Below are 21,919 nucleotides of genomic sequence, written 5' to 3'. Positions count from 1 at the left end.
CAATAAGTTTATACACAAGAAGAACTCTCTTACATATGCACTGGGAATGATGAACAAGAATGAAAGGAATGAGCTACGATATGGACTGATACAGATCACTCTGAAGAAGATAAATTGAAAAAAAGAGCAGGTTGCTGAAAGATACATACTGCATGATCTCATTTACATAAACTTTGTAAACAAGCAAACCAAAGCTATCCATCTATCTATCATCCATCTGTAGTTAAGATACACATACACAGGGGCGCCTGGGTGGCTCAGTTGGTTAAGCGACTGCCTTCGGCTCAGGTCATGATCCTGGAGTCCCTGGATCGAGTCCCGCATCGGGCTCCCTGCTCGGCAGGGAGTCTGCTTCGTCCTCTGACCCTATCCCCTCTCATGTGTTCTCTCTCTCTCATTCTCTCTCTCTCAAATAAATAAATAAAATCTTAAAAAAAAAAAAAAAAAAGATACACATACACAGAAGTGATAAACACCAAACTGAAGATAATCGTTTCAAAAGCTTTGAAGGATCTGAGACTTTACCCCAATTGCCACAGTTTCATTGATCCTGATGGAAGACAGACTTCTTGGGTTAGGGACAAAGGACTTTATTCCTCTTGTCACAGCAAGCAGCTTGTTTGCATCAGTTCCCCTTGCTGCCAAATACCATGAAGGTGATGTGAATGGGCCCAGATAGCTGCCTACATACATACAGTGGGTTGCAAGACAGAAGAGAAACGGTGAGCTTAGGGAACACATATCTTTTATAATGGGCAGTAAACCTGCCTTACTTTTGCTCCAGAGACGGATGCTATCTCTATCATCTGAGGCTGTTTGCTATACAAATATTCTTAAAACGATAGTATTAGAAAAAAAATTCAGTCAGTGTCTTCCTATAAGATGTGCAGGAATCAAGAGACCCATGAAAAACTATCTCCCCAAAATGGTTACTTTGGGGGATGAAGGACATCCCAGGACAGTTCTAGATTCTAGCTACTTTAGGAAGAACTTTGTTCATTCAATAAGTATTTGGAGCACTGGGTGTTATACGCAAACAATGAGTTATGGAACACTACATCAAAAACTAATGATGTAATAATGTATGGTGATTAACATAACATAAAAAAAAATTAAAAAAAAAAGAAACAAGAGAAAAAAAAGAAAAAAATATTTGGCTCCCTATCCTGTGCCAGGCATTTTTCTGGCACGGGAGATATATTACTAAGCTATGTGGACATAGTCTGTCCTCACTGAGATCACAGGTTTGCACATGATATACCAATTAAATAAGGAATTACGTTAACATTCAAGTTCCTGTGGCAATGCATGGCATAGGGTGGGGGCAAATAGGGAATTCTAATTGTCTTTTTGTTTCTTAAGCTGAGTAGTGGGTACATAGGGGTTTGTTACATTATTTTCTATACTTGTTTATATATCTAAAATATTACATTATAATAATAAAAAGGAAGCTGTGATGCACTGGCCTTTCTATTTTGTCCATTTCTGAGTGACAACCCTCATTTTGTGTAGTCTTTTTGTTGTTCAGGGATGTGGCAAACACTTAGTTTCCAAAGCACTCTTATTGCTCTCCTGGTTTATTTTGCTAGAGTCTATCCTTATTTTGGTGCTTGACCTGCTTATGCTAACTTCATCGATTACAATCTCTCTCTCCCTCTCTCTCTCCTTCTCTCCCTCTCTCTCTCAGACAGCAGCAGAACTTTGCGTTGTCTTTGGTTTAATTAAGACGGCTCATATCCCCACTGCTCTACCCAGAAAAGAAATATGGTCAGGGACCCAGATGAAGCTAGTACTGCACTGACCAGTAAGGTGCTAGCCTAGATTCTGCATTAGGTATATGAGTTTCCTAGGACTGCCATAACAAAGTACCACAAACTGGGTGGCTTAAAACAACAGAAATGTATTCTCTCACAGTTCTGGAGGCCAGAAGTCTGAAATCAAGATGTCAGCCAGGCCACACTTCCTCTGGAATTCTGGACAGAGTCCTTTCTTGCCTCTTCTTAGTTTTTGGTGGTAACCATCAATGCTTAGTACTCCTTGGCTTACAACTGCATCACTCCAATCTCTGCCTGTTGTCGCATTGTGTTCTCTCTGTGTGTCTCTGTTTCACATGCTGACCTCCTTTCTGTGCATGTCTGTCTCCAAATTTTCCTCTTCTTATAAGGACTTCAGTCACACTGGATTAGGGCCCACCTTAGTGACCTCATCTTAGCTTGATTATAGCTGCAAAGACTCTACTTCCAAATAAGGCCACATTCATAGATTCCAGGGATTAGGATTTCAACATATATTCTGGGGGAACATAAATCAACCCGAACAACATTAGATTTGTAGGATTTTTAAGCACTAAAGTCATTCTCCTAGACTCTAAACCTCTCCCAGACCATCAACTTACCTCCACCTTGTACCCACCTGCCAAGACCCTTCCTGTTGAGTGAAGCAGGCCTGCTGGGAGGGTCTATTATGTGACATTGTAGGAAAGCAGCTGTCCCTGAGCAAAGGGGCCTTGCAGTTCTGAATCCCTTTCTTAGTACAGGCTAGAAAGTCCTATTAAATGAAGCATTCATCCCCAAATTTTCATAACTACTGTAAGGAATGGAGTTAGTTCAATCACAGGTTATACCTTTTATTTTTCTTTAAAGAGATAAGCATTAAAATAATTCCTATAGTTATTGATGTAACTGTTTAAAATTCCCTCTGCCTAGGACCCCTGGGTGGCTCAGTCAGTTAAGCGTCTGCCTTCAGCTCAGGTCATGATCCCAGGGTCCTGGGATCGAGTCCCGCATCGGGCTCCCTGCTCAGTGGGGAGGCTGCTTCTCTCTCTGCCTGCCGCTCCCCCTGCTTGTAGTCTCATGTTCTCTTGCTCTCTCTCTCTCTGGCAAATAAATAAATAAAATCCTAAAAAAATAAATAAAAAATAAATAAAAAATAAAACTCTCTCTGCCTGATTCAGCCTTAGAAAACCACCTTCTGTAAATTTACGCCATAATGAAGAAAACTATGTAGACCTAGATTTTATGTCTGGCACTAACACTATCTGGGTGACCTTGGACAAATCCCTTAAATTCTCTGGACTTCCGTTTCCTCAACTGTAGAATGGGGATAGTAGCACCCAGACTACCCACCACCAGCCAGACTATGGGCAACAGTACTCTGTGAGCTGCAGAGCACCAGGCAGCGCAGAAAGCAGAGCTGTCCCACCTGCGCTTGGGATTGGGTGGTGCTTTTCCACTCGCACACATTCACCAATCAATCAGTTGTTGACTGTTTTCCACGTGTGGAGACACACTTAGAAGCCCAACCGGCCCCGGCAAAGGAGAAGGTTATACGGTTCATCTCACATAGGTATTAATTTCCTTTCACAGTTTGGCTCACAGCTTTCCTGGAACAGCTCATTCATCTTGTTGAAAAGAGCAGTTTACCCCTTGGGAGCTATTTATTCCCTATACTTTTAGATACTCAGCATTTTGCATTCCAGGCACTTTTCTAAGAAGCATGCTTCAACTCATCAATTTCATTATACACACAAATATATCCATATAAACTTTCCTCTTTAGGTTTATGATTTAAGTTTTATATTAAACATTTCAATTCCAATAGAAACATGGGAAAACATTAAAGAGAGGTATAATAATTGGCAGGCCAGGAGTATAGAACAAGACGCAGTCTAGATTCCAGCTGCTTAGCGATGAACTTTGTTCATTAAATATTTGACTCCCTATCCTGTGCCATGCATTGTTCTGGCACAAGGGATATAGTACTAAGCTATGTGGACCTAGTCTGCCTTCACTGAGATCACAGGTTTGCCGACGGAATGCCAATTAAGCAATTGCATTAATATTTAAGTTCCTGTGCCAGTGCATGACATAGATTTTCAGGGTGCATATTTTCCCAAAGGATGAGTAAGAATTAACCAGAAAAATGCAGAGCAGAACAAGAGAAATATCCAAACAGAGGGAATAGTGTAGTAGACACAGGGAAGGAGGGAGAGAGGGAGAGAAGGAGGAGAAATGAGAGGCAAGGCAAGAAGGAAGTTTGAAGGATTAAGAGAAAATCAGTTTGGCTGAAGTTGAAGGTGCGTGAAGGACCATTGTGGTCCTGAGGGGTCTTAAAGTCACGTGAGAGAGGTTGGGGCTTTACTCTAAGGGCAACAGAAAGCCTCTGGAGGGTTTTAAGTGCCATCGTCCCATTGCCATGGCCATGGCTGGAAACCAATGTCACCTCTGTTGCTGCTAACAGGTGCTTCTCCACATCACTGGCTCCCCAGTCCGCAAGCCTGAGAAAGGCAGTAGTGATTGGTAGCACCGACGCCACACGCCATGGCTGAATTTGGGGTTAGTGTGTGTCTGTGTGCGTGTATAAGAAGGGGCTGCTATTCTACGTCTGTATAAGAAGGAGCTCTACTGAGATGCCCTTCAACAGATGAATGGAAAAAGATGTGGTCCATATATACAATGGAATATTACTCAGCCATCAGAAAGGATGAATACCCAACTTTTACATCAACATGGATGGGACTGGAGGAGATTATGCTAAGTGAAATAAGTCAAGCAGAGAAAGTCAATTATCCTATGGTTTCACTTATTTGTGGAACATAAGGAATAGCATGGAGGACATTAGGAGAAGGAAGGGAAAAATGAAGGGAGGGAAATCGGAGGGAGAGATGAACCACAAGAGATTATGGACTCTGAGAAATAAACAGGGTTTTAGAGAGCAGGGGGGTGGGGGGATGGGTTAGCCTGGTGATGGGTATTAGAGAGGGCACGTACTGCGTGGAGCACTGGGTGTTATATGAAAACAATGGATTGTGGATCACTACATCAAAAACTAATGATGTATAGTATGGTGACTAACATAACATAATAAAAAAAAAAAAAAAAAAAGAAGGAGCTCTAGCTCCAGTGAAGGCTCATAGAATGAGGAATTCCCCCAGACATACAGGAATGGAGCTCAGATGTTAGGCAGTCAAAACATGGGTCAAGTTCCACTACACCTGGAAAGCCTTTTACATGCAACACCAAGACTAGTCTACAAAACAAGTGTTCCATAGAACACACTTTGGGAAATGCTGTCCTCCATATTTTCTTCACAAGAACAGGTGTCAAGTCAAGTCTATCCTGAAGACCCTAACTTAACCTGATCTCACCATTTAACACTCATAAAACGTATGGACTGCACTACCCAATTTTATACTCCATTATATCATTTTTTTCATGTTTTGTAATAGTTGGTCATTGTTCCATGCATTTGTTTTTGTCTCTCTCTTGGAGGATTTTATCTGTCACATACTTGGAATCCAGCATGTATCTGACACTTAGTACATACACTACAAATATTTACTGTTATTATGTGAGTGGAGATAGTTCAGCTAAGCTTGTAGCTTTCAACAAGCCCTAAGAAAGCACCCCCAGGCTGTTGGGGAAGTGGCTGTTCTCAATTCTTCAGCATTATTTCTACAAATATTTCTTCCTCCCCATTTGTTTTCTTCTTGTGGGCCCCCTATTATATTGACATCATAACCAGGTCTGCCCTCCCAATTTCTTAATTTTTCTGTTGCTATCCTACATCTCTTTAGGTAGATCCTCCAGTTTTCTAATCCACTGTTCATTCTAACATCCAACCCATTGCTGAGGTCTTTATGTAAACAGTGTTATTTTTAACTCTGAGATTTCCAGTTGGCTCATCTTTATAACGGTAACCTGCTTCATTTTAATGAAGCCCTTCTATCCACAATTCTCCCACAATTCTTTCACTTTGCTTATTTTAAGTCTTATTCTTCCTGTTTATTAGTTGGGCTACATCGGGAAAGGCTGTCCAGTTTGATTTCTCTCATGTAGCTTCATTCTGCAGATGTATTGTTATTTTCTTCTGTGAGCTCGAACTCCCAGGGGTGTCAGCTACCTGGAGTAGTACTGAGATCCTCAGAGGGGAGGTGCTAAATGTGGGGAGGGTCCAGAGTAGAAAGAGGGGCTGGAAGGAAAGCCCCTTAAGGTAAACAACCTCTGAGTTGACCACACTCCTTTTCACACCCACACAGGGGTCCAGTCTGGCCCCCCATCTAATTTTACTTCTACCCCCCTCCTCCCACCCACACACTGTTTTTGCTCCATTGTAATCTGCTGGCCTATGCCTTGTAAAGGGGGTGGTGGGGAAGGAGGTAATGTCCGACCTGTCGGCAGGTCAACAGGCACAGTGATTATCCTATGCACTCCAGCAGGCCCTCACAGGTGTGAGCCCACATTGCCCAGCCAGCCCTGGGCTGGTGCTGCTGGTTTTCTCCCTCACAAGGGCGAGAAGGCAGGGCAGGTGGCAATGCACCTAGGCCAGACTGAAGGAGGCAAAAAAGTACAGCAAAAAAAGCTCTCCTCTAACCTATTCCTCACCAGTGGCCTCTTAAATTGTGGGCTGCCATCTACCTCTCACTTCAAATGGCTAACCAGGGTTTCTCACAGATTTTGCATTAGTTCCTCCGTCCCATGACCTTCCTCCGGCCTTACGCATGTCCAGGCTTAGTTTCTGGGAGACAGCCAGCTGCTATGTTGGTTCCTCATCCTCTCAGGTATTGGGGTCTGCCCATCTTCTCTGCCGGATTCCTTTTCTCCTTTACCTTTCCTGTCTTTTTCTCCCTACCTCCCACCTATACTCCCTTTCCTTACAATTCCTTCACTCTGGAGTACAAGTGGAGGGGCTTGAAGAGGGAAAAGTAATTATTTTATGGTTTGAGGCAGAATTCAAGGATCCACTCCTTAGATTTTATTTATATGCTGAGTGATCGCACTGCAGGCAAGTTTCTTCTAGAGCTATTCTGAGGCCTACTTAATTAACACTCTGAAGCTGGGAAGGCACTAGAAAATTAGTTATGACTGTCAGAATTATGATGTGACACTTATCACCAATTTTTTCTGTAGTTGTATTTATTGACAGACCAGGGCCATTTATAGTTTTAAATAAGTATTGTCAGGATAGAAGTATTACTTACAGGAAACTGCTTTCTAAACAAGACTAAACTGATTGTCTGCAAACATCTTCCTCTTCAAAATCCTAAAGGAAAATTTCTTGAGCCGAACAGAAGAAGCCTCAGGAAAGGCCACATTTAAGAGACTAAACTATTTCCAATTATGGAGTGAACATGGTGGCAGAGATGCTATATACTACTCTAATTCTTCTCTGACACTCAGATTAGATGTTCCTCTTTAATGGGCATAGATAGAAGGCTCTAGCACCCTTTGTCCTCCCTGTCACATCTTGGTCCCTGACGACCGATGTCTGCATCCATATAGCTGTCTTTGAACAAATGCCCTAGCTTGAGAAGACCCCATGAGGACTTTTGGTGGAGTTGACCTGGGGGCTACGCAGCATTCAAATCCTTTACGTGTTTTAGAGGAATTTCCTCCACTCCACTAAACTGGGTGAGTTTTGTCGGAGGCAAAGCAGCTGATGGATGCCAAAGGAGTCAGATATATGACTTGTGCTCGGATAGTTGGACACTTCCCCTTGGTACTTTCAGTGGTGATTACATGATACAAGGATGAAGGGAGAGTTTAGAATTCACTGGCAATGCTGACACCAGGAGGGTCCATGGCAGCAGGGTCCAGGGGTGACCATATCTAATGGCAGAGGAGGGGGTGATTCCCAGGTGGGCATCTTGACAAAACCATTCTGCGTCATGACTGTTGCCATAATTTCCTGTGGCTTAGTCTCTCTTGGTCCCTCATCATAGTCTGAGCCTGGCAACTCAGGTTTGTGAGCAACCCAATATCCTTCTAATAAATTACTTTTTCGCTTAAGTTAGCCAGTTGATCTCTGTTGCTTGCAACTAAGAACTTTGCCTGATCCCACACCCTCTTTCTTTTCCTACTTCACTCATACCCCATAGCTATTTTGGAGCCTAACTGTCCATAGGCTCCCCAGACCATCTCTGCATACCCAGGCTTCATTCTGTTTGCCTCTCCCCTTATCCCCCACTTTTTGTCCTTTTAATACCCAGATAAACACTGTGTTTGTCCTAGAAAGTTGTAATTGTTCTACTCTGGTGAAGATGGTATGGGGAGAGAGCAGGGACAAATATAGGATTTCTTTTTGCAAATATTGGAAAGGACAAAGAAAAATTAAGTATTTTCATGTCAATTTTTAATATATGCTTCCAGTTTAGATAATTAAAATAACTGAGTCAATTTGTCTACAATAGGGCAGTTAAATCTAGAGGGACGGAAACAGTTGGTTAATCCTGTTTGCTATGGCTTATCTTCATGGTTGTTTAATGGAGATCCAGAAATACCAGTTCTCAGGATTAATTTTTTTTTTTTTATCATGTTCTCAGGATTAATTCTGTCTTCTAGTGACACATAGGCTAACTACTTGGGTCTCCAAGCTGCCTGGTGCCTGTCACAAAGGAACCCAGCATTGATGAAAATAAAGCATAAAAGAGATGACGATTGGCCCTCTGGGTCCACAGGGGGTCCAAGTAAGATCATGGTTGGTGGGTGGCTGTGGCTCTGTGAAATACCGAAGCAGATCCGCTAACTTCTCAGTTTTATTTAGTGTCAACCCTGCTGACCTGACTCACACAGACGAATGGATGCCTGGACAATTCCTGGGGGGAAAAACAAAGATGAAAACCTCCTGCGTAGATTTTCCATAACTGTAAGGGAAAATGTAAGGGATCATGTAAAGTGTGATCAAATGACCTGACTTTCAGTGCGACTGTCATATTTTAAATTATTTTTTATTGTTGTTTGTAAGTATACAGATGTGCTCTTGTGGGAGGGAGAGTGGTTGAGTAGAAATATCCTGAGGGAATATCCTCAGGAACCGGAGTTATGTTCCTGCCTTTGCTTCAAGCTAGTTACGTGATTTGGGACAAATAATTTATTTCACTGGCTTCTAGTTTTCTTTCCTCTTAAGTGAAAAGAGACTGGGTGATTAAAATGTTGTTTTAGCTCTTAAGTTTAAAATACAATTATCCCTTTCCATCCCAATGGTTTCAAGAGATATTTTATATGTTTCTTTTAGGGATAGAAAAAAGAACAGAAAATGCAAGCCCAATTACAATTCTGTAGCTAAACAGACTTGACAAGAAAATCTTGTTGCCGTGAATAAAGGAAACAATGGCACACACGAAGTCAACACAAATATAGGCTGACTTCCCAAATAGCATACGTTCTTCATCCTCCACCGTTGGTATTATTAAAATTCTATAGCATAACTTTAAAAATCCGGAGACCAGCTCTCTAGTAACTGAGATTACCCATCATGGCTTTGAATCAGGAAGTATGGAAAAAAAACACGTTGCCTGAAATGAAGCAGAAGGAATGCCTTTGCCAGTAGCAAAGCCTCCAACAACCTGAGGAGATCAACCAAAGAGGAAGAAACATGATGGGCCAGCAGTGTTCATAAAAGGTCTGAAAGACAAAAAGGACGGGAGAAGCAGAGAGATATCAGATACACAGAAAAAAATAGCCAAAAGAGAATGGTAGAGGTTAGAGGTGGTGGCAATACAATGGAAGGTTGGAAATAGTGATAAGAACAATGAGCTCCAGGTACGGAGCTGCTTCAGACTCTGTGGTCCAAGGAGGGCTATAAACGCACACACACACATAACACTGTAATACTAAAAACACAGGGTGGTCTTTTCAACAAATCGTGCTGGAATGATTGGACATTATATGCTATATACAGGGATTTTATACCTTTACAAAGTTAACCTACAATGGATCATAAACCTAAATGTAAAATTCAAAGCTATAAAATTTTCAGACGATAACACAGGAGAAAATCTAGGTGACCTTAGACTTGGTGACAACTTTTTATTTTAATTAATGAATTAATTTGAGAGAGAGAGAGAGAGCCGAGTGTTGGGGGAGGGGGAGGTAGGAGGGGGAAGAGGCAGAGGGAGAGGGAGAGAGAGAATCCCAGGCAGGCTCCACTCCCAGTGTGGAGTCCAACATAGGGCTGCATGTCATGACCCTGAGATCATGACCCCGAGATCATGACCTGAGCAAAATCAAGAGTCAGATGCTTAACTGACTGAGCCACCCAGGAGCCCCTTTAAATACACCACCAAGGCATGACTCATGAAAAAAAAATTGGTAAGTAGTACTTTCTTAAATTAAAGATGTCTGCTCTGTTAAAAAACACTATTAAGTGAATAAAAAGATAGGGCACAAACAAGGAGAAAATATTTGCAAAACCCTTATCTGATAAAAGACTGGTATCCAAAATCCACAAAGAATTCTTAAAACTGAACAATAAGGAAACAAACAATCCAACTAAAAAATGAGCAAAAGATCTGAACAGATACCTCACCAAAGAAGATATACAGGTGGCAGATAAGCATATGAAAAGATGCTAATATGCTCTTAGGAAACTGCAAATTAAAACAATGAAAGATCACTATACCCCTAATAGAATGGCTAAAATGCAAAGCACTGACAATACTAGATGCAAATGAGGATGTAGAGCAACAAGGACACTCATTGCTGGTGGGAGTACAAAATGGTGCAGTCACTTTGGAAGGCAGTTTGACAGTTTCCAACAAAGCTAAACATACTCTTACCATAGGACCCAGGAATTAAGCTCCTTGGGTAAATACCCAAAAGAGTGGAAAACTTACGTCTGTACAAAAATCTGCACACAAATGTTTATAACAGCTTTCTTCATAATTGCCAAAAATCGGAAGCAACCAGATATCCTTCAATAAGTGAATGGATAAATGGACTGTGGCACATCCAAACAAGAGCATATTATTCAACACTAAAAAGAAATAAGCTATCGAGCTCTTAAAAAAAAAACAAAACAAAACCATGAAGGAACTTTTTTTTTTAAAGATTTTATTTATTTATTTGACAGAGAGAGACAACACAAGCAAGGGGAGTGGGAGAGGGAGAAGCAGGCTCCCCGCAGAGCAGGGAGCCCGATGTGGGACTCGATCCCAGGACCCTGGGATCATGACCTGAGCCAAAGGCAGTCGCTTAACTGACTGAGCCACCCAGGCGCCCAACCATGAAGGAACTTTAAATGCATATTGCTAAGTGAAAGAAGCAAGTCGGAAAAGGCTACATACTGTATGATTCCAAGTATACGACATTCTGGAAAAGGCAAAACTAGAGAGACAGTAAAAAAAATAAGCCATTTCCAGGATTTGAGGGAAAGAGGGAGAGGTGAATAGGAGAAGCACAGGGGATTTTTACAGGGATGAAATAAATTATTCTGTATAATCCACTTTAATGGTGGATACATTATGCATTTCTCAAAACCTATGGAACCATATAACACCAAGAGTGAACCATAAACTGTGAACTTTAGTAAATAATAAAGATCAATGCAACACCAATATTGTATCAGTATTGGTCCATCATTAGTGTAGCCCACTAATGCAAGATGTTAATAATTAATTATACATAAAAAATAAATTAATGCTTAATTTTTTGTAAACCTAAAACTTTTGTGAAAAATAGAGTCTATTTAAAAAAAAAAATAAAGGAAGAGTGAGGAAGCCGACAAAGCTGAAAAACTTTTGTGTCCCAGGATAGGCAGAGGGAAGGGCAAACCTTTACACTCTTAATGGTCCAATCAACTGTAAGACTACAGGTAGCCAGAGGATGCTTTTACTCAGGATTACATGCTACTTGATGATAGTAGATAAACTTTAGTTTTGCCACCATTTTCAGAAATAAAGTATTTTATTTAAACACTTATGAGTTTAACCAAAACCATTGATCTATACCTTTAAATAAACCAATACTTTCATAATTACATATAGACACCCCTGGCCAGCCTTGGGATCATCTGAAGAAGGCTGGGTCCCAAATAAACTTCCTTAAAATTATGGGCTGAGAACTAGCTCTTGAAAAGCTTTTCAGTGGAACAGAGAGAAAATTTACTAGTTCTTAGGAGTTATGACAGGGAAATGGATTCTGATAGCCGTCCTATCAGAAAAGAAGGCTTATATTCAACTTTCTTTGAATGCATTTTTCAATATAAGATACCTTCAAACCAGTTTCACTCTTCTTATTCAACCCATTGAAAAATTGCCTGTTTAATTTTGTGCAAAATCAACACCTGCCTGTCCTTCTTCCTAATAGCATAATCAATTTATTTGTCTATTGTCACTTCAAATAAACTGAGAGGATGAGACAAGTGAGAATTTGAAGGAATTAATTACTATAGCAAATTATTTGAATTAATTTTATTATTAATAATACTTAATATATAACTTACATTTGCTATATGACACTCAGCTTTGTTTTTCTCTCTCCAGGAATGGAGCACTATCTTTTGACAGGTAAATCAATTGCTTCTCCCGTATAAACAATGTTTACACATGTTCTTAGAAATTTATTATATATGAAAACCAAAGGATCTTAAGACTGAGGAAGTGTTAAGTCCAATAGTTGTTCTTATTGCTGACCTTAGCTTTTAAGCAGAATACAGGTCCTTAGGTTTTGTTTTTGGTTTTGGTTTGCATAGCAACTAATGTACTGGAAAAAAAACCCTCAAACTTTCCATTTGCACAATATCCAAGAAAAGAAAATAAACAATATTCAAAAATGTATTTTTTTTTTAGCAAAATAGAAAGGACTATGATTTTATCGCCTGGCAGCACCATGGTATGTTTGATATTCTCCTGACAAATAAGCAGAAAGAATGGTGAGGCCCCAATTCGAATAGCTCGTTAGATGTACCTTTAAATCATTAACGCACCATCTTGGTGTGTTGACATGGAACTTCAGTTAGCTGCAGAGTTAAACAATGTAGGAAGAGCTGGCTAACGAACTCTGGGTGCTGCGTGGCAACGTGTAATAATATCAACCCGTTTGAAAGGAAGAAAGAAATAGTGGCATCTTCTTGCAGCACAGAAGTTTCACAGTATCCAGGTATCAAGTCCCTGGTCTTTTAGATTCAAGCCAACAGTGAGAAACGATGTAGGAGATACTTCAGGTAACGTGTGGAAAACCAAAGAGGGAAAGAAAGGAAGACTGAAAAATCCCTACTTTTTTTTTTTTTGCTTTTTAAAAAATTTAAATTCAATTAGCCAACATATAGTACATCATTAGTTTCAGTTGTAGAGTTCAGTGTTTCATCAGTTGCATCTAACACCCAATGCTCATCACATCACATGCCCTCCTTACTGCCCATCACCCAGTTACCCCATCTCCCTACCCACCTCCCCTCTAGCAACCCTCAGTTTGTTTCCTAGAGTTAAGAGTCTCTCATGGTCTGTCTCCCTCTCTGATTTCCTCCCATTCAATTTTCCCTCCCTTCCCCTATGATCCTCTGCGCTGTTTCTTATATTCCACATGAGTGAAAATCCCTACATATTGTATCAAATACTTAAAATACCCCCACAGAAAGGAGCATCACAGCAGTAAAATCAAAACAAAACAAAATAACAACCAAAAACTAAACCCAACACTATAGCAAGTCTATTGCCATGGCTCTCAGGAAGAAACAAAAGGAATATGAGAGAGAAACAAGATGGTTGGAATACAAGCTCAGCACATGTGGCAAAGTGGGAACAAAGCAAGATGAAACAGAACAAAAACACTTCCAGGCAGTGAAGAGCCCTATGGGAAGCATCTCAAAAGAAACAAAACAAAACAAACAAAAAAAGAGTTGTTTTTCAGAAACAATAATTTAAAGTTTCATTTATTTGCTTTTATGAGATAAGGAGTTACGAATGATCTTTTTGGCAAGACATTTCTCCTACTTGTCTATAATTAAGAAAAAGATTAGGGGCACCTGGGTGGCTCAGTTGGTAGAGTATGTGACTCTCGACCTCAGGGCTGTGGGTTTAAGCCCCATACTGGGCATAGAGCTTACTTAAAAAAAATAAAATAAAGTTGTACAGAAGTATAAGATATTCTTCAATTACATGTAAAAATTACAATCTTACATGTGGTAAAAACAAAAAAGAGCGTAAAAACAAAAAAAAGTACTGAACTTTCGTGCTTGAATAAAGATAAAAAATGTAGTCTTCTCTTATCAGTGGAGAAAATAAAACTCAGGGAGGGAATAGGATTTGCTGCAGGTACACAAGTTGTTAAAGAGATAAAAACACACATCTTCTGGAGCTCCACCCAGTGTTCTTCCCCAATACTGCTCAGCCTCTTGGTTTTTTGTTGTCCTTGCCTTAGGAGAGTAAAACATGTTTCTTGTGAAATATTCAGAAAATACAGAAAAGTACAGAAAAGACCATTAAGATTCTCCATAATCTTACCACCCAGAGACAATGTAAAGTTCATTATATTTCAGAAACCCCTAATAAAAACCTACAAAAAAATATATACTGAGAACTCCATAGTCCAAGATTTAAAATGGATAAAATTATGAACCTGAATTGAGACACTTGGATAGTCTAGCCTCAGTAATTGCTGATGTAATTTATTTCACTATTCTGGCTTTCAGTTTCTCATGAATAAAAAAATAATGATAGGCTTATCCTTTTAACTGTAAATTTAAAACTGAGGATTATTATACTTATTAAATGGTCTAGAGGCAGAGCTGCCTCTCTAGATGATCTGGATAATAGGTCGCAATAGATGCCCTAGATGATAACTGATGGCGTCATCTTCCCTTGTGATTCCCTAAAAGCCACAGAAATATTATTATTTCTCTAGTGATGCGGAGGTGCAATTCTGTACCCCCAGTTACAGTATGTGTTTTTTCCCACACCACCAAGAGATTCTCAGACATTAGCTGGGTGTCCCATAATTCAATTCAATTCTAACAGTTTCTACTTGGAGATAGCGTCAGATCCCACAGATTAAGGATTCAGTTCTATAAGACTCCCCCCTCCCCACTTCTTCCTGCCTTCAGATGCCAATCAAAGAGTCCAGGTTGGGGATCTGGCTGGCTCAGTCAGAAGAGCATGGAACTCTTGATCTCTGGGTTGTGAGTTTGAGCCCCAGGTTGGGTCTAGAGATTACTTAATAAATAAATAAACAAACTAAAAAAAAAAAGTCCAGGTTGTCACCTGACAACAGCTATAGATCAGAGGTTCCAAAAACATCCTCCTTGGGTTCAATTAATTTACTAGAGTAGAAAGAGGAAGACTCCATAAAATGGGGGAGAGGACCTATGAAATTTCTTAGAAAGAAAATCACATTTTGATCACTTCACAAAGATAAGAGAAGAAAGACAGGAAAGCTATCCAGGTCTATCTTTCCCTGCTAAAATAAGAAAAACTCATCTAATATAAAGATGAGCAACAGATAAGGACTGCAATTGAATCCCACACAAAGTCACTGTAAGTAAAAGAGAATAAGAAGCAGAAAACACCATTTCAGATGGTGAACATATGCCAGAAAGCTGTACCTATAAAACAGATGGAAAGTATAGCCTAATATTGCAAAATTAAAAATTATGAACATTTAAAAACTATGAAAAAAAGCCATAAATCAGAATTTTAAAAATTCAGAAATGAGATGATTGGAGAAAATGAAGTTTTAAAAAGGAAATGGAGAACTCAGGAAAATATTAGAGATAAATTTTAAAATTCTGTCATAAATTAATATTTAATTTGGAGGAGCACAGGGATATAAAAAACACCTTCATAATGTCATAAGGAAAACAGAAGATGAAAAGGAGGAAAAAAATTTTAAATCTGGGGCAGGATATAAAAAAATAATTCTAGAAAAATGGGTAGATACAGGAAACAATAAAAAGGGCCAACATAAGTATAAAGGGAATTCCTAAAGAAGATAATCAAGCACTGGAATAAATGAATGTTAAAAACTCTAAAGAAAATTTCCTGAATTAAAGAAATAATCATTGAAGTTGCATATTGCAAAATGACATCGTGTACCTGGGAAAGACTGACCTACTAGACACTGTCTGGTAAAACTACTGGAATTCAAAGAAAAAGCAAAAGGAGTCTTTCGGGAATCCAGGCAGAAAAATGAAATTTCTTGCAAGAGAAAGAATCCCTTCTATCATTACTTTTGCCAGAAGCCAAAGGAATAATATGCTTAAAACTCAAGGGAAAAAACCGTAAGCCAAGGGGTTTATATTCGGCTAATCAGACTTGCAAGTACAAAGGTTGTGGACAAAGTGTTATGAACATGAAAGAATTGTAGGAGATGCCTCCTAGAGAATAAGCTTTAGACAATCAAATGACTGGAGGACATTAACATAAGTCTAGCTGTGAGCTTTTAATATATAGGTACCTGTACAACTAAGACTAAATGTTTGTTATAAGGAAGATAGTCTAGCTCGTAATGACTATATGCTTTGACAATGCAGATATGTACAACTAACCAAAAATGGGGCAACAATGGGGAGAAAATATGAAAAGTAGAACAAGTTCATTAATTTCTTTATAGGCATAACTAGGGTTTAGATTTGGGGGTTGAAAAAAGAGATGGAGAAGATACTAGCTAATTTCAATATTGCTCATCATAGAGAACTAAGACAAAAATAGAAGAGGCTAATGGCATTATATAAATATATTAGTACAATGGAAACCACTGGAACAACAATAACAGCAAAAAACTGCTTTATTTTACAGGCCATAATTTGTGCACACGTGTGCACGTGCACACACATGCGGTGGGGAGGGGCAGAGGGAGAGAAAATGTGCTAATGAGCACAGATACTGTGCGAATGGGATGATTTCCTCCTCACAAACAAGCACCAGTCCGGTTCAGTAAGAGGAAGTGGGAGGAGGGCAGAGAAAGCTTCTCTGCCTCAGTCCATCCGAGACTGAGGGAACTGAGGCTAATCACATCAAAGGTTTTCATTCTTCTAAGTAACCAGTAATGTATAGTTAGAAGTTACCACTGGAGTGTCCTGATATATATTTCACTGTTCGTGAGAACTGGATAGGCTTTTTGAACTTGGATCCAAGAGGCAGTATAACTGGTTCTAGATATACAACTACTGGTTGATGTGAATAAAGCTAAGGATTGTTCCTTGGGCATAAAAAAAAAGTGTATGTCATTAAAAGATAAATGTCTCCATTGAATAAACAAAAGGAATATTTCCAGGGAAACACTTCAAATTAAAAGATCTATGGTGAGCAATGAATTCTGTGGCTGAAAGTCTCCGAGAAGCCTTCTTGTTGCCTGGTAGTTAAGATTTTTTTGTTGAAAAGCTTCTTATCAGCATCTAGCTCAAGTATAAACATCTGATTATTGCCACCACCTGTCTCTACAAGAGTATTCTCATTTCTCAATAAACCTGCTTTCGTGCCCTCTGTCCTAATCAAACATATGCCTGGTGACTTTCTCAACAAGGTGACTTCCTTCTAGTTGATTTCCAGCCCTGTAGTGGACCCAAATAGAACACCCTGTTTGCCACAGTGAAACTCTACTCCTCTGAAAAGGAGTCTCCAGATACTTACCCTCAGGGAAATGAAATGAACCATGATCTTGCCTAACCTGCACCTTCAATCCTTATTTTTCACTATTCTTCTTTAAAGCAGTCACTCTTCTTTGAAAGAGTGCCACCATCTTGAAATTTACCCTATTGGGAAATAGCTAGTAAGCTGTTATGACAGTATTGACTAGATTTCTGCTTTAATCTATCACCTATCCTGTGCTGTTCTGCAATTCCCTTATGTTAGTCCAAACCTTCAGGAAAATTCTGCTATATCCAAAAACATGGTCTTCATGTTTTTGGAAGATGGGCTGCTAGTATCCAACATGGGACAAACAGGACCAAGAAGAGAGGAGGCCATCAAGAGAAACAAGTGTAATGGTTTGGCTAGATAGATCAGAAAAATGCTATCTCTGGAGAAATCAATGGGAATACCAGCTGGAGGGAGAGGGGGTAATTTCCCAAAGTAACAGGGGTGAGGTTTCCACTGTCTTATTTGCATACTAAAGAGAGGTCTCAAAAGCTGTAAGAGGTGAGGACATCTGGTTAATACTAGTATTAAAATAATTAAAATACTTGAGTTATCTGCCAGTCCCATGGTTCCCAACTGTATTTCTCAGACTAGTGAAATTTTAGGGACTCCTGGGGTTGTCAACTTTTTACTGTATTATGCAAAGATATTTTAAAAACGAATTTTCACCATTGTTTCATAAAATAAGAAGCATTTAAACATGTAGACAGGCAAAATGGAAAGGGCATAATTTCATGACAATTGTTAAAAATGTTGTTTTTATCTGGAATGATCTCACCCTTTCAACCTACTAAAATGTATATTTTATTTTTTTAAAAGATTTAGTTATTTATTTTAGAGGAGGGGCAGGAAGGCACAGAGGGAGAGAGAGAATCCCAAGCAGACTCCACGCTGAGCCGCGGAACCCGCACAGGGCTCGATCCCAGAACCCTGAGATCATGACCTGAGCCGAAATCAAGAGTTGGACGCTTAACTGGCTGAGCCACCCAGGCGCCCCCACAAGTATGTATTTTATTTTACGTAGTTTTAGTTTACCGTTTCCTTAAATCTTTCTTCACTTATTCACTTTTCAAAGACATTAGTAGATGAACACGACTCTGCCCCTGTCCTCAGTATCTCACACTTCTCTAGGGAAGTCAGGCAGGTGACCCAGCTGTGGACAGTGCACCTGCACCTGTGGCAGAGAAACTCACCAAGTACTAAGGGCAGAAAGGCCAAGCAGCAGTTAAGAAACAGTCAATCTATTTCTAAGCAGAAGTGCAAGAAATACTAAAGCCTGATGTCAGAACTCACTTTGCACATACCATCTGAGTTTCCTTACTGACGATTTACGGGGAAACTGATAGTACACCCCAGAGATCATGGATTTTTTTCAGACTTATTCATTCTGAGCAAATTACAGGGCTAGGAACACAACTGACGTGCCATCTCAGCTCGTCCATACCACACACTGGACAGGAAGAGAGACGAGTGGCATGGAATTAGGGGGATAAAAACTGTCCCTCTCACTTGTCCCCAGTAGAACGGCTCTGCACATGGTCACGCTGCTCACTTGAGGACATACAACCTGAAGGGCAACAGGGGACAGGCCAAGGTGAGGGCTGTGCTGCCCTGGCGACAGCACCTTTGGGGCCAGACTGGAGATGGGAACTTGCTCGATACACACTGTTGGGAGATGACTGGGAGTGCTGGTGGGCACACTGGTCCATCCTGCTCAATACTACTCCAAGCTACCAGGTTTCTGAGTTCTGATTCTCAGCGAGAGTTAGAGAGGGAGGTCTATTGTGGTGTCCAAGTCATCTGGTTCTGGAATCTCCCGAGGGAGCAGGGAATGGAATGCTGGCACAGTAAGGGATACACATACACATTCATATGGGAAGAAGATCCAGATGCAGGTACACTGGGGAGTCTTCTCTTTTCTCTGTCCCCAGAGGGGACCATATTAGAGGGAAAAACCTACCTATGCATTTTTTTCTACATTATATAATCAGAGTATATGTGTCAAAGGGATAGTTGCTGGAACAGTCATTTCCTCCCCTTGTCTCATCTCGATCCTTGTCAGAAATAGGTCTAGAACTTTCCCACAATTACCCATCCTTATTTAACACCAAAACCTCCAGAGATCGGCGGCCGGCTGCAGTTGCAACAACATCTCTGGCCAGGTCTTGTGGCTTCTCGGAAGCGCGGCTGTGTGACAGTAGTCCAGAATCGCAGGAAGTCACTACTGAACACACACGCTCTGCAGCTTGCGTCCATTCTCACACATTCCTGTTTTAGATTCTGAGCAGCTCTCCCTCCCCATGCGCTATGAAATAGAAGGGTCTGGCAGAATCATCCAAAGGAAATGAGGTTCCTTCTCCCCCGTGAGATGAAGAACAGAGGTGAGGTCCTTTCCCTCCGCAACCACAGAAATCTCGAGTTTCCTAGAGAAAGGCCCAGCAGGGGGCCAGGAGCCACAGAAGGTGCAGGGAACCCGCGCCTCTGCAAAGCCCCGAAATGCCAGGGGACCCGGCCAGGGAAGGTAGGAGATGAACCGGAGTAGTCCCCGAGGCCGGTTGCGGGAGGATGCGGCAGCCCGGGGCAGGGCAGTGATTGCTTTGAAGGGAAAAGGGAACAAGGGTCCGCTGGTCCCTGAGGACTCCCGAGGTCAACTCCCAAGGGACCCAAAGCAGCGACGGGGCTCTGAGATCTGGCAAGTTCCTGGGAGTCGAGAGAGCAGAGCGAGAGTCTTACCTGGCCCGGCTGGCTGGTGTAGTTGAAGGAGTAGATGTTCTCCGTGGTGAGGCTCACCACCCCGCTGTAGACGCGATCGAAATCGGAGCCCCTGGCGGGGTCGCGGGGGTCGCGGCTCGGGAGGGGTTGCGCGGGTCGCCGGGGTGCCGCCGCGTGCAGGAGCCAGGGTAGCAGCGCGCAGAGCAGCGCGATCCGCCGGCAGCCCCGCATGGTGGGCACCGCGCCCCTGCCACCAAGGAGAGCCTCCCTGGCGAGGGGGCGAGCTCAGAGCGGGTCCTTCCAAAGCCCCCCTGCGGGCCTGGGCGCCGGCTTCAGCGCAGCGCGGGTGATGCCTGGCAAGCCCCTCTGGCGAGTGCTGGCAGCCCCCGGGCGAAGGACCGATCAAATATTGATGCAGCCGCCTGGGGTCTCCGCGGGAGGTCGCGGGCCAGGAGCGGGGGCGGAGGGTACGGGGGCCTGGGGCTGCTGCTTTGCTCTCCGGCTTCTAAGTCCTTTTCCTTCCCCTTTTCTCATTTCTCATAATCCCCCACTTACCCAGCCAGGATTTCAACAGATCTCTTCCCTACTCAATCTCAAAAAAATAATAATAAAAAATAAATTTAAAAAGGCATTAGAGACATTAAAATAGAAATATTCACTAGTCTTAAAGAGTCAACCTGACCAGCCACGAAGCAGGAAATAGTCTGTTTCAAGTAAACGAGCACCCTGACTGCAAGGGAAGAAACAGAAAGCCACAGAGCCTGTCCCCAAAGAGGGTACACGAGTTTGCTTTTCCTGTCTGCTACCTGCAGAGAACTGCCCGTTTGAATGATGGTTACTAACTCTCAGTTCTCCCTTCTCTAACAGAACCCCTTGCCAGACACCTGTTTTATTTTCTTATCATCTTTTATTCTCAGGGAGAGCCTCACATCATCGCTTTCTCTCTCCCTCACTGTTTGTGTCCCTATTAAATATGTTCAGTCATAAAAACTGAAGAGAGAGGGTAAAGAAGACAATTTCCACCACGCCTGAAATCTGGTCCCGGAAGTTGTCAAGGACGTCTCAGCGAAGCTGGCTTTCTGCAGCGGGTTTCTTTCCGTCCTCCCCAACTTCTTGCCTACTTTACCTCTGCAATGACTTCTTAGATTCTGGGAGAAGCCCTGGGATTCTGAATTGTTTTTCAAACGAGAGAAACCACAGCCCATTAAAAGGAAATCTCCTTCTGGCAAAACTTAGGGGATTTGATTTAAACAGTTGGAAGAGGCAGATAAAGGGTGAGGTGGGAAGAGGATCCCTGGGAAGTCCTTGGGGAACAACAAACAAGCACAGTTCAGGTGTAGAAGAGAACTTACTCTCTTATTTCAGCTTCAAGTTATTTGTAAACTAGAAAGTAATATAATTGCATTCAATCTGAAGGAACATTTAAAGAGAAGCCAGAAGAAGAAAAGATCGTGTTCAAAGAATTAAGTTACAGATTAAAATCCTAGCATTTACCATTCAAAGGGAGGGTTTGATTTATTTAGTTATGGGGGGGAGGGGCAGCGGGGGAGGGAGACAGAGAATCTCAAGTAAGGTCCACACCCAGCCTGGAGCCCCACTCAGGGCTGGATCTCACGCCCCTGAGATCATGACCTGAGCCAAAATCAAGAGTTTGAGGCATAACGGACTGAACCACCCAGGCACCCCAGGTTGTTTTTTTTTTTTTTTAACCTCATTGAATTTCTATAATTTATTAAAATATCACAAATGAGTTCAATACATTTGGTATAATGTTTTATAACTGTGCAATCAGAAAACAATGCTGATGGAAGATTGAGTTAGAGAGTCCTTATTAGGACAATTTTCACTTTTAAATAAATG

General features: G+C 41.4%; 1 protein-coding gene across 3 annotated transcripts in view; it reads right to left on the bottom strand.

Annotated features, from left to right (window-relative positions):
- SIDT1 (SID1 transmembrane family member 1) overlaps window positions 1-20,986 on the bottom strand; it is a 91,185-nt gene extending 70,199 nt beyond the window's left edge. For all 3 annotated transcript variants that reach the window (XM_032406554.1, XM_032406555.1, XM_032406553.1), the window contains exon 1: window positions 20,081-20,986. In XM_032406554.1, coding sequence (XP_032262445.1) covers window positions 20,081-20,290 — 210 coding nt within the window. In that variant the 5' untranslated portion in view covers window positions 20,291-20,986. The remainder of the gene's footprint in view (window positions 1-20,080) is intronic.
- Between the last annotated feature and the right edge of the window lie 933 nt (window positions 20,987-21,919).

This window comes from Phoca vitulina, unplaced genomic scaffold (genome assembly GCF_004348235.1).
Source record: "Phoca vitulina isolate PV1807 unplaced genomic scaffold, GSC_HSeal_1.0 scaffold8, whole genome shotgun sequence".
Lineage (NCBI taxonomy): Eukaryota > Metazoa > Chordata > Mammalia > Carnivora > Phocidae > Phoca > Phoca vitulina.
The sequence above is the reverse complement of the archived record's forward strand: the minus strand, read 5'-3'. Positions and strand labels throughout refer to the sequence as shown.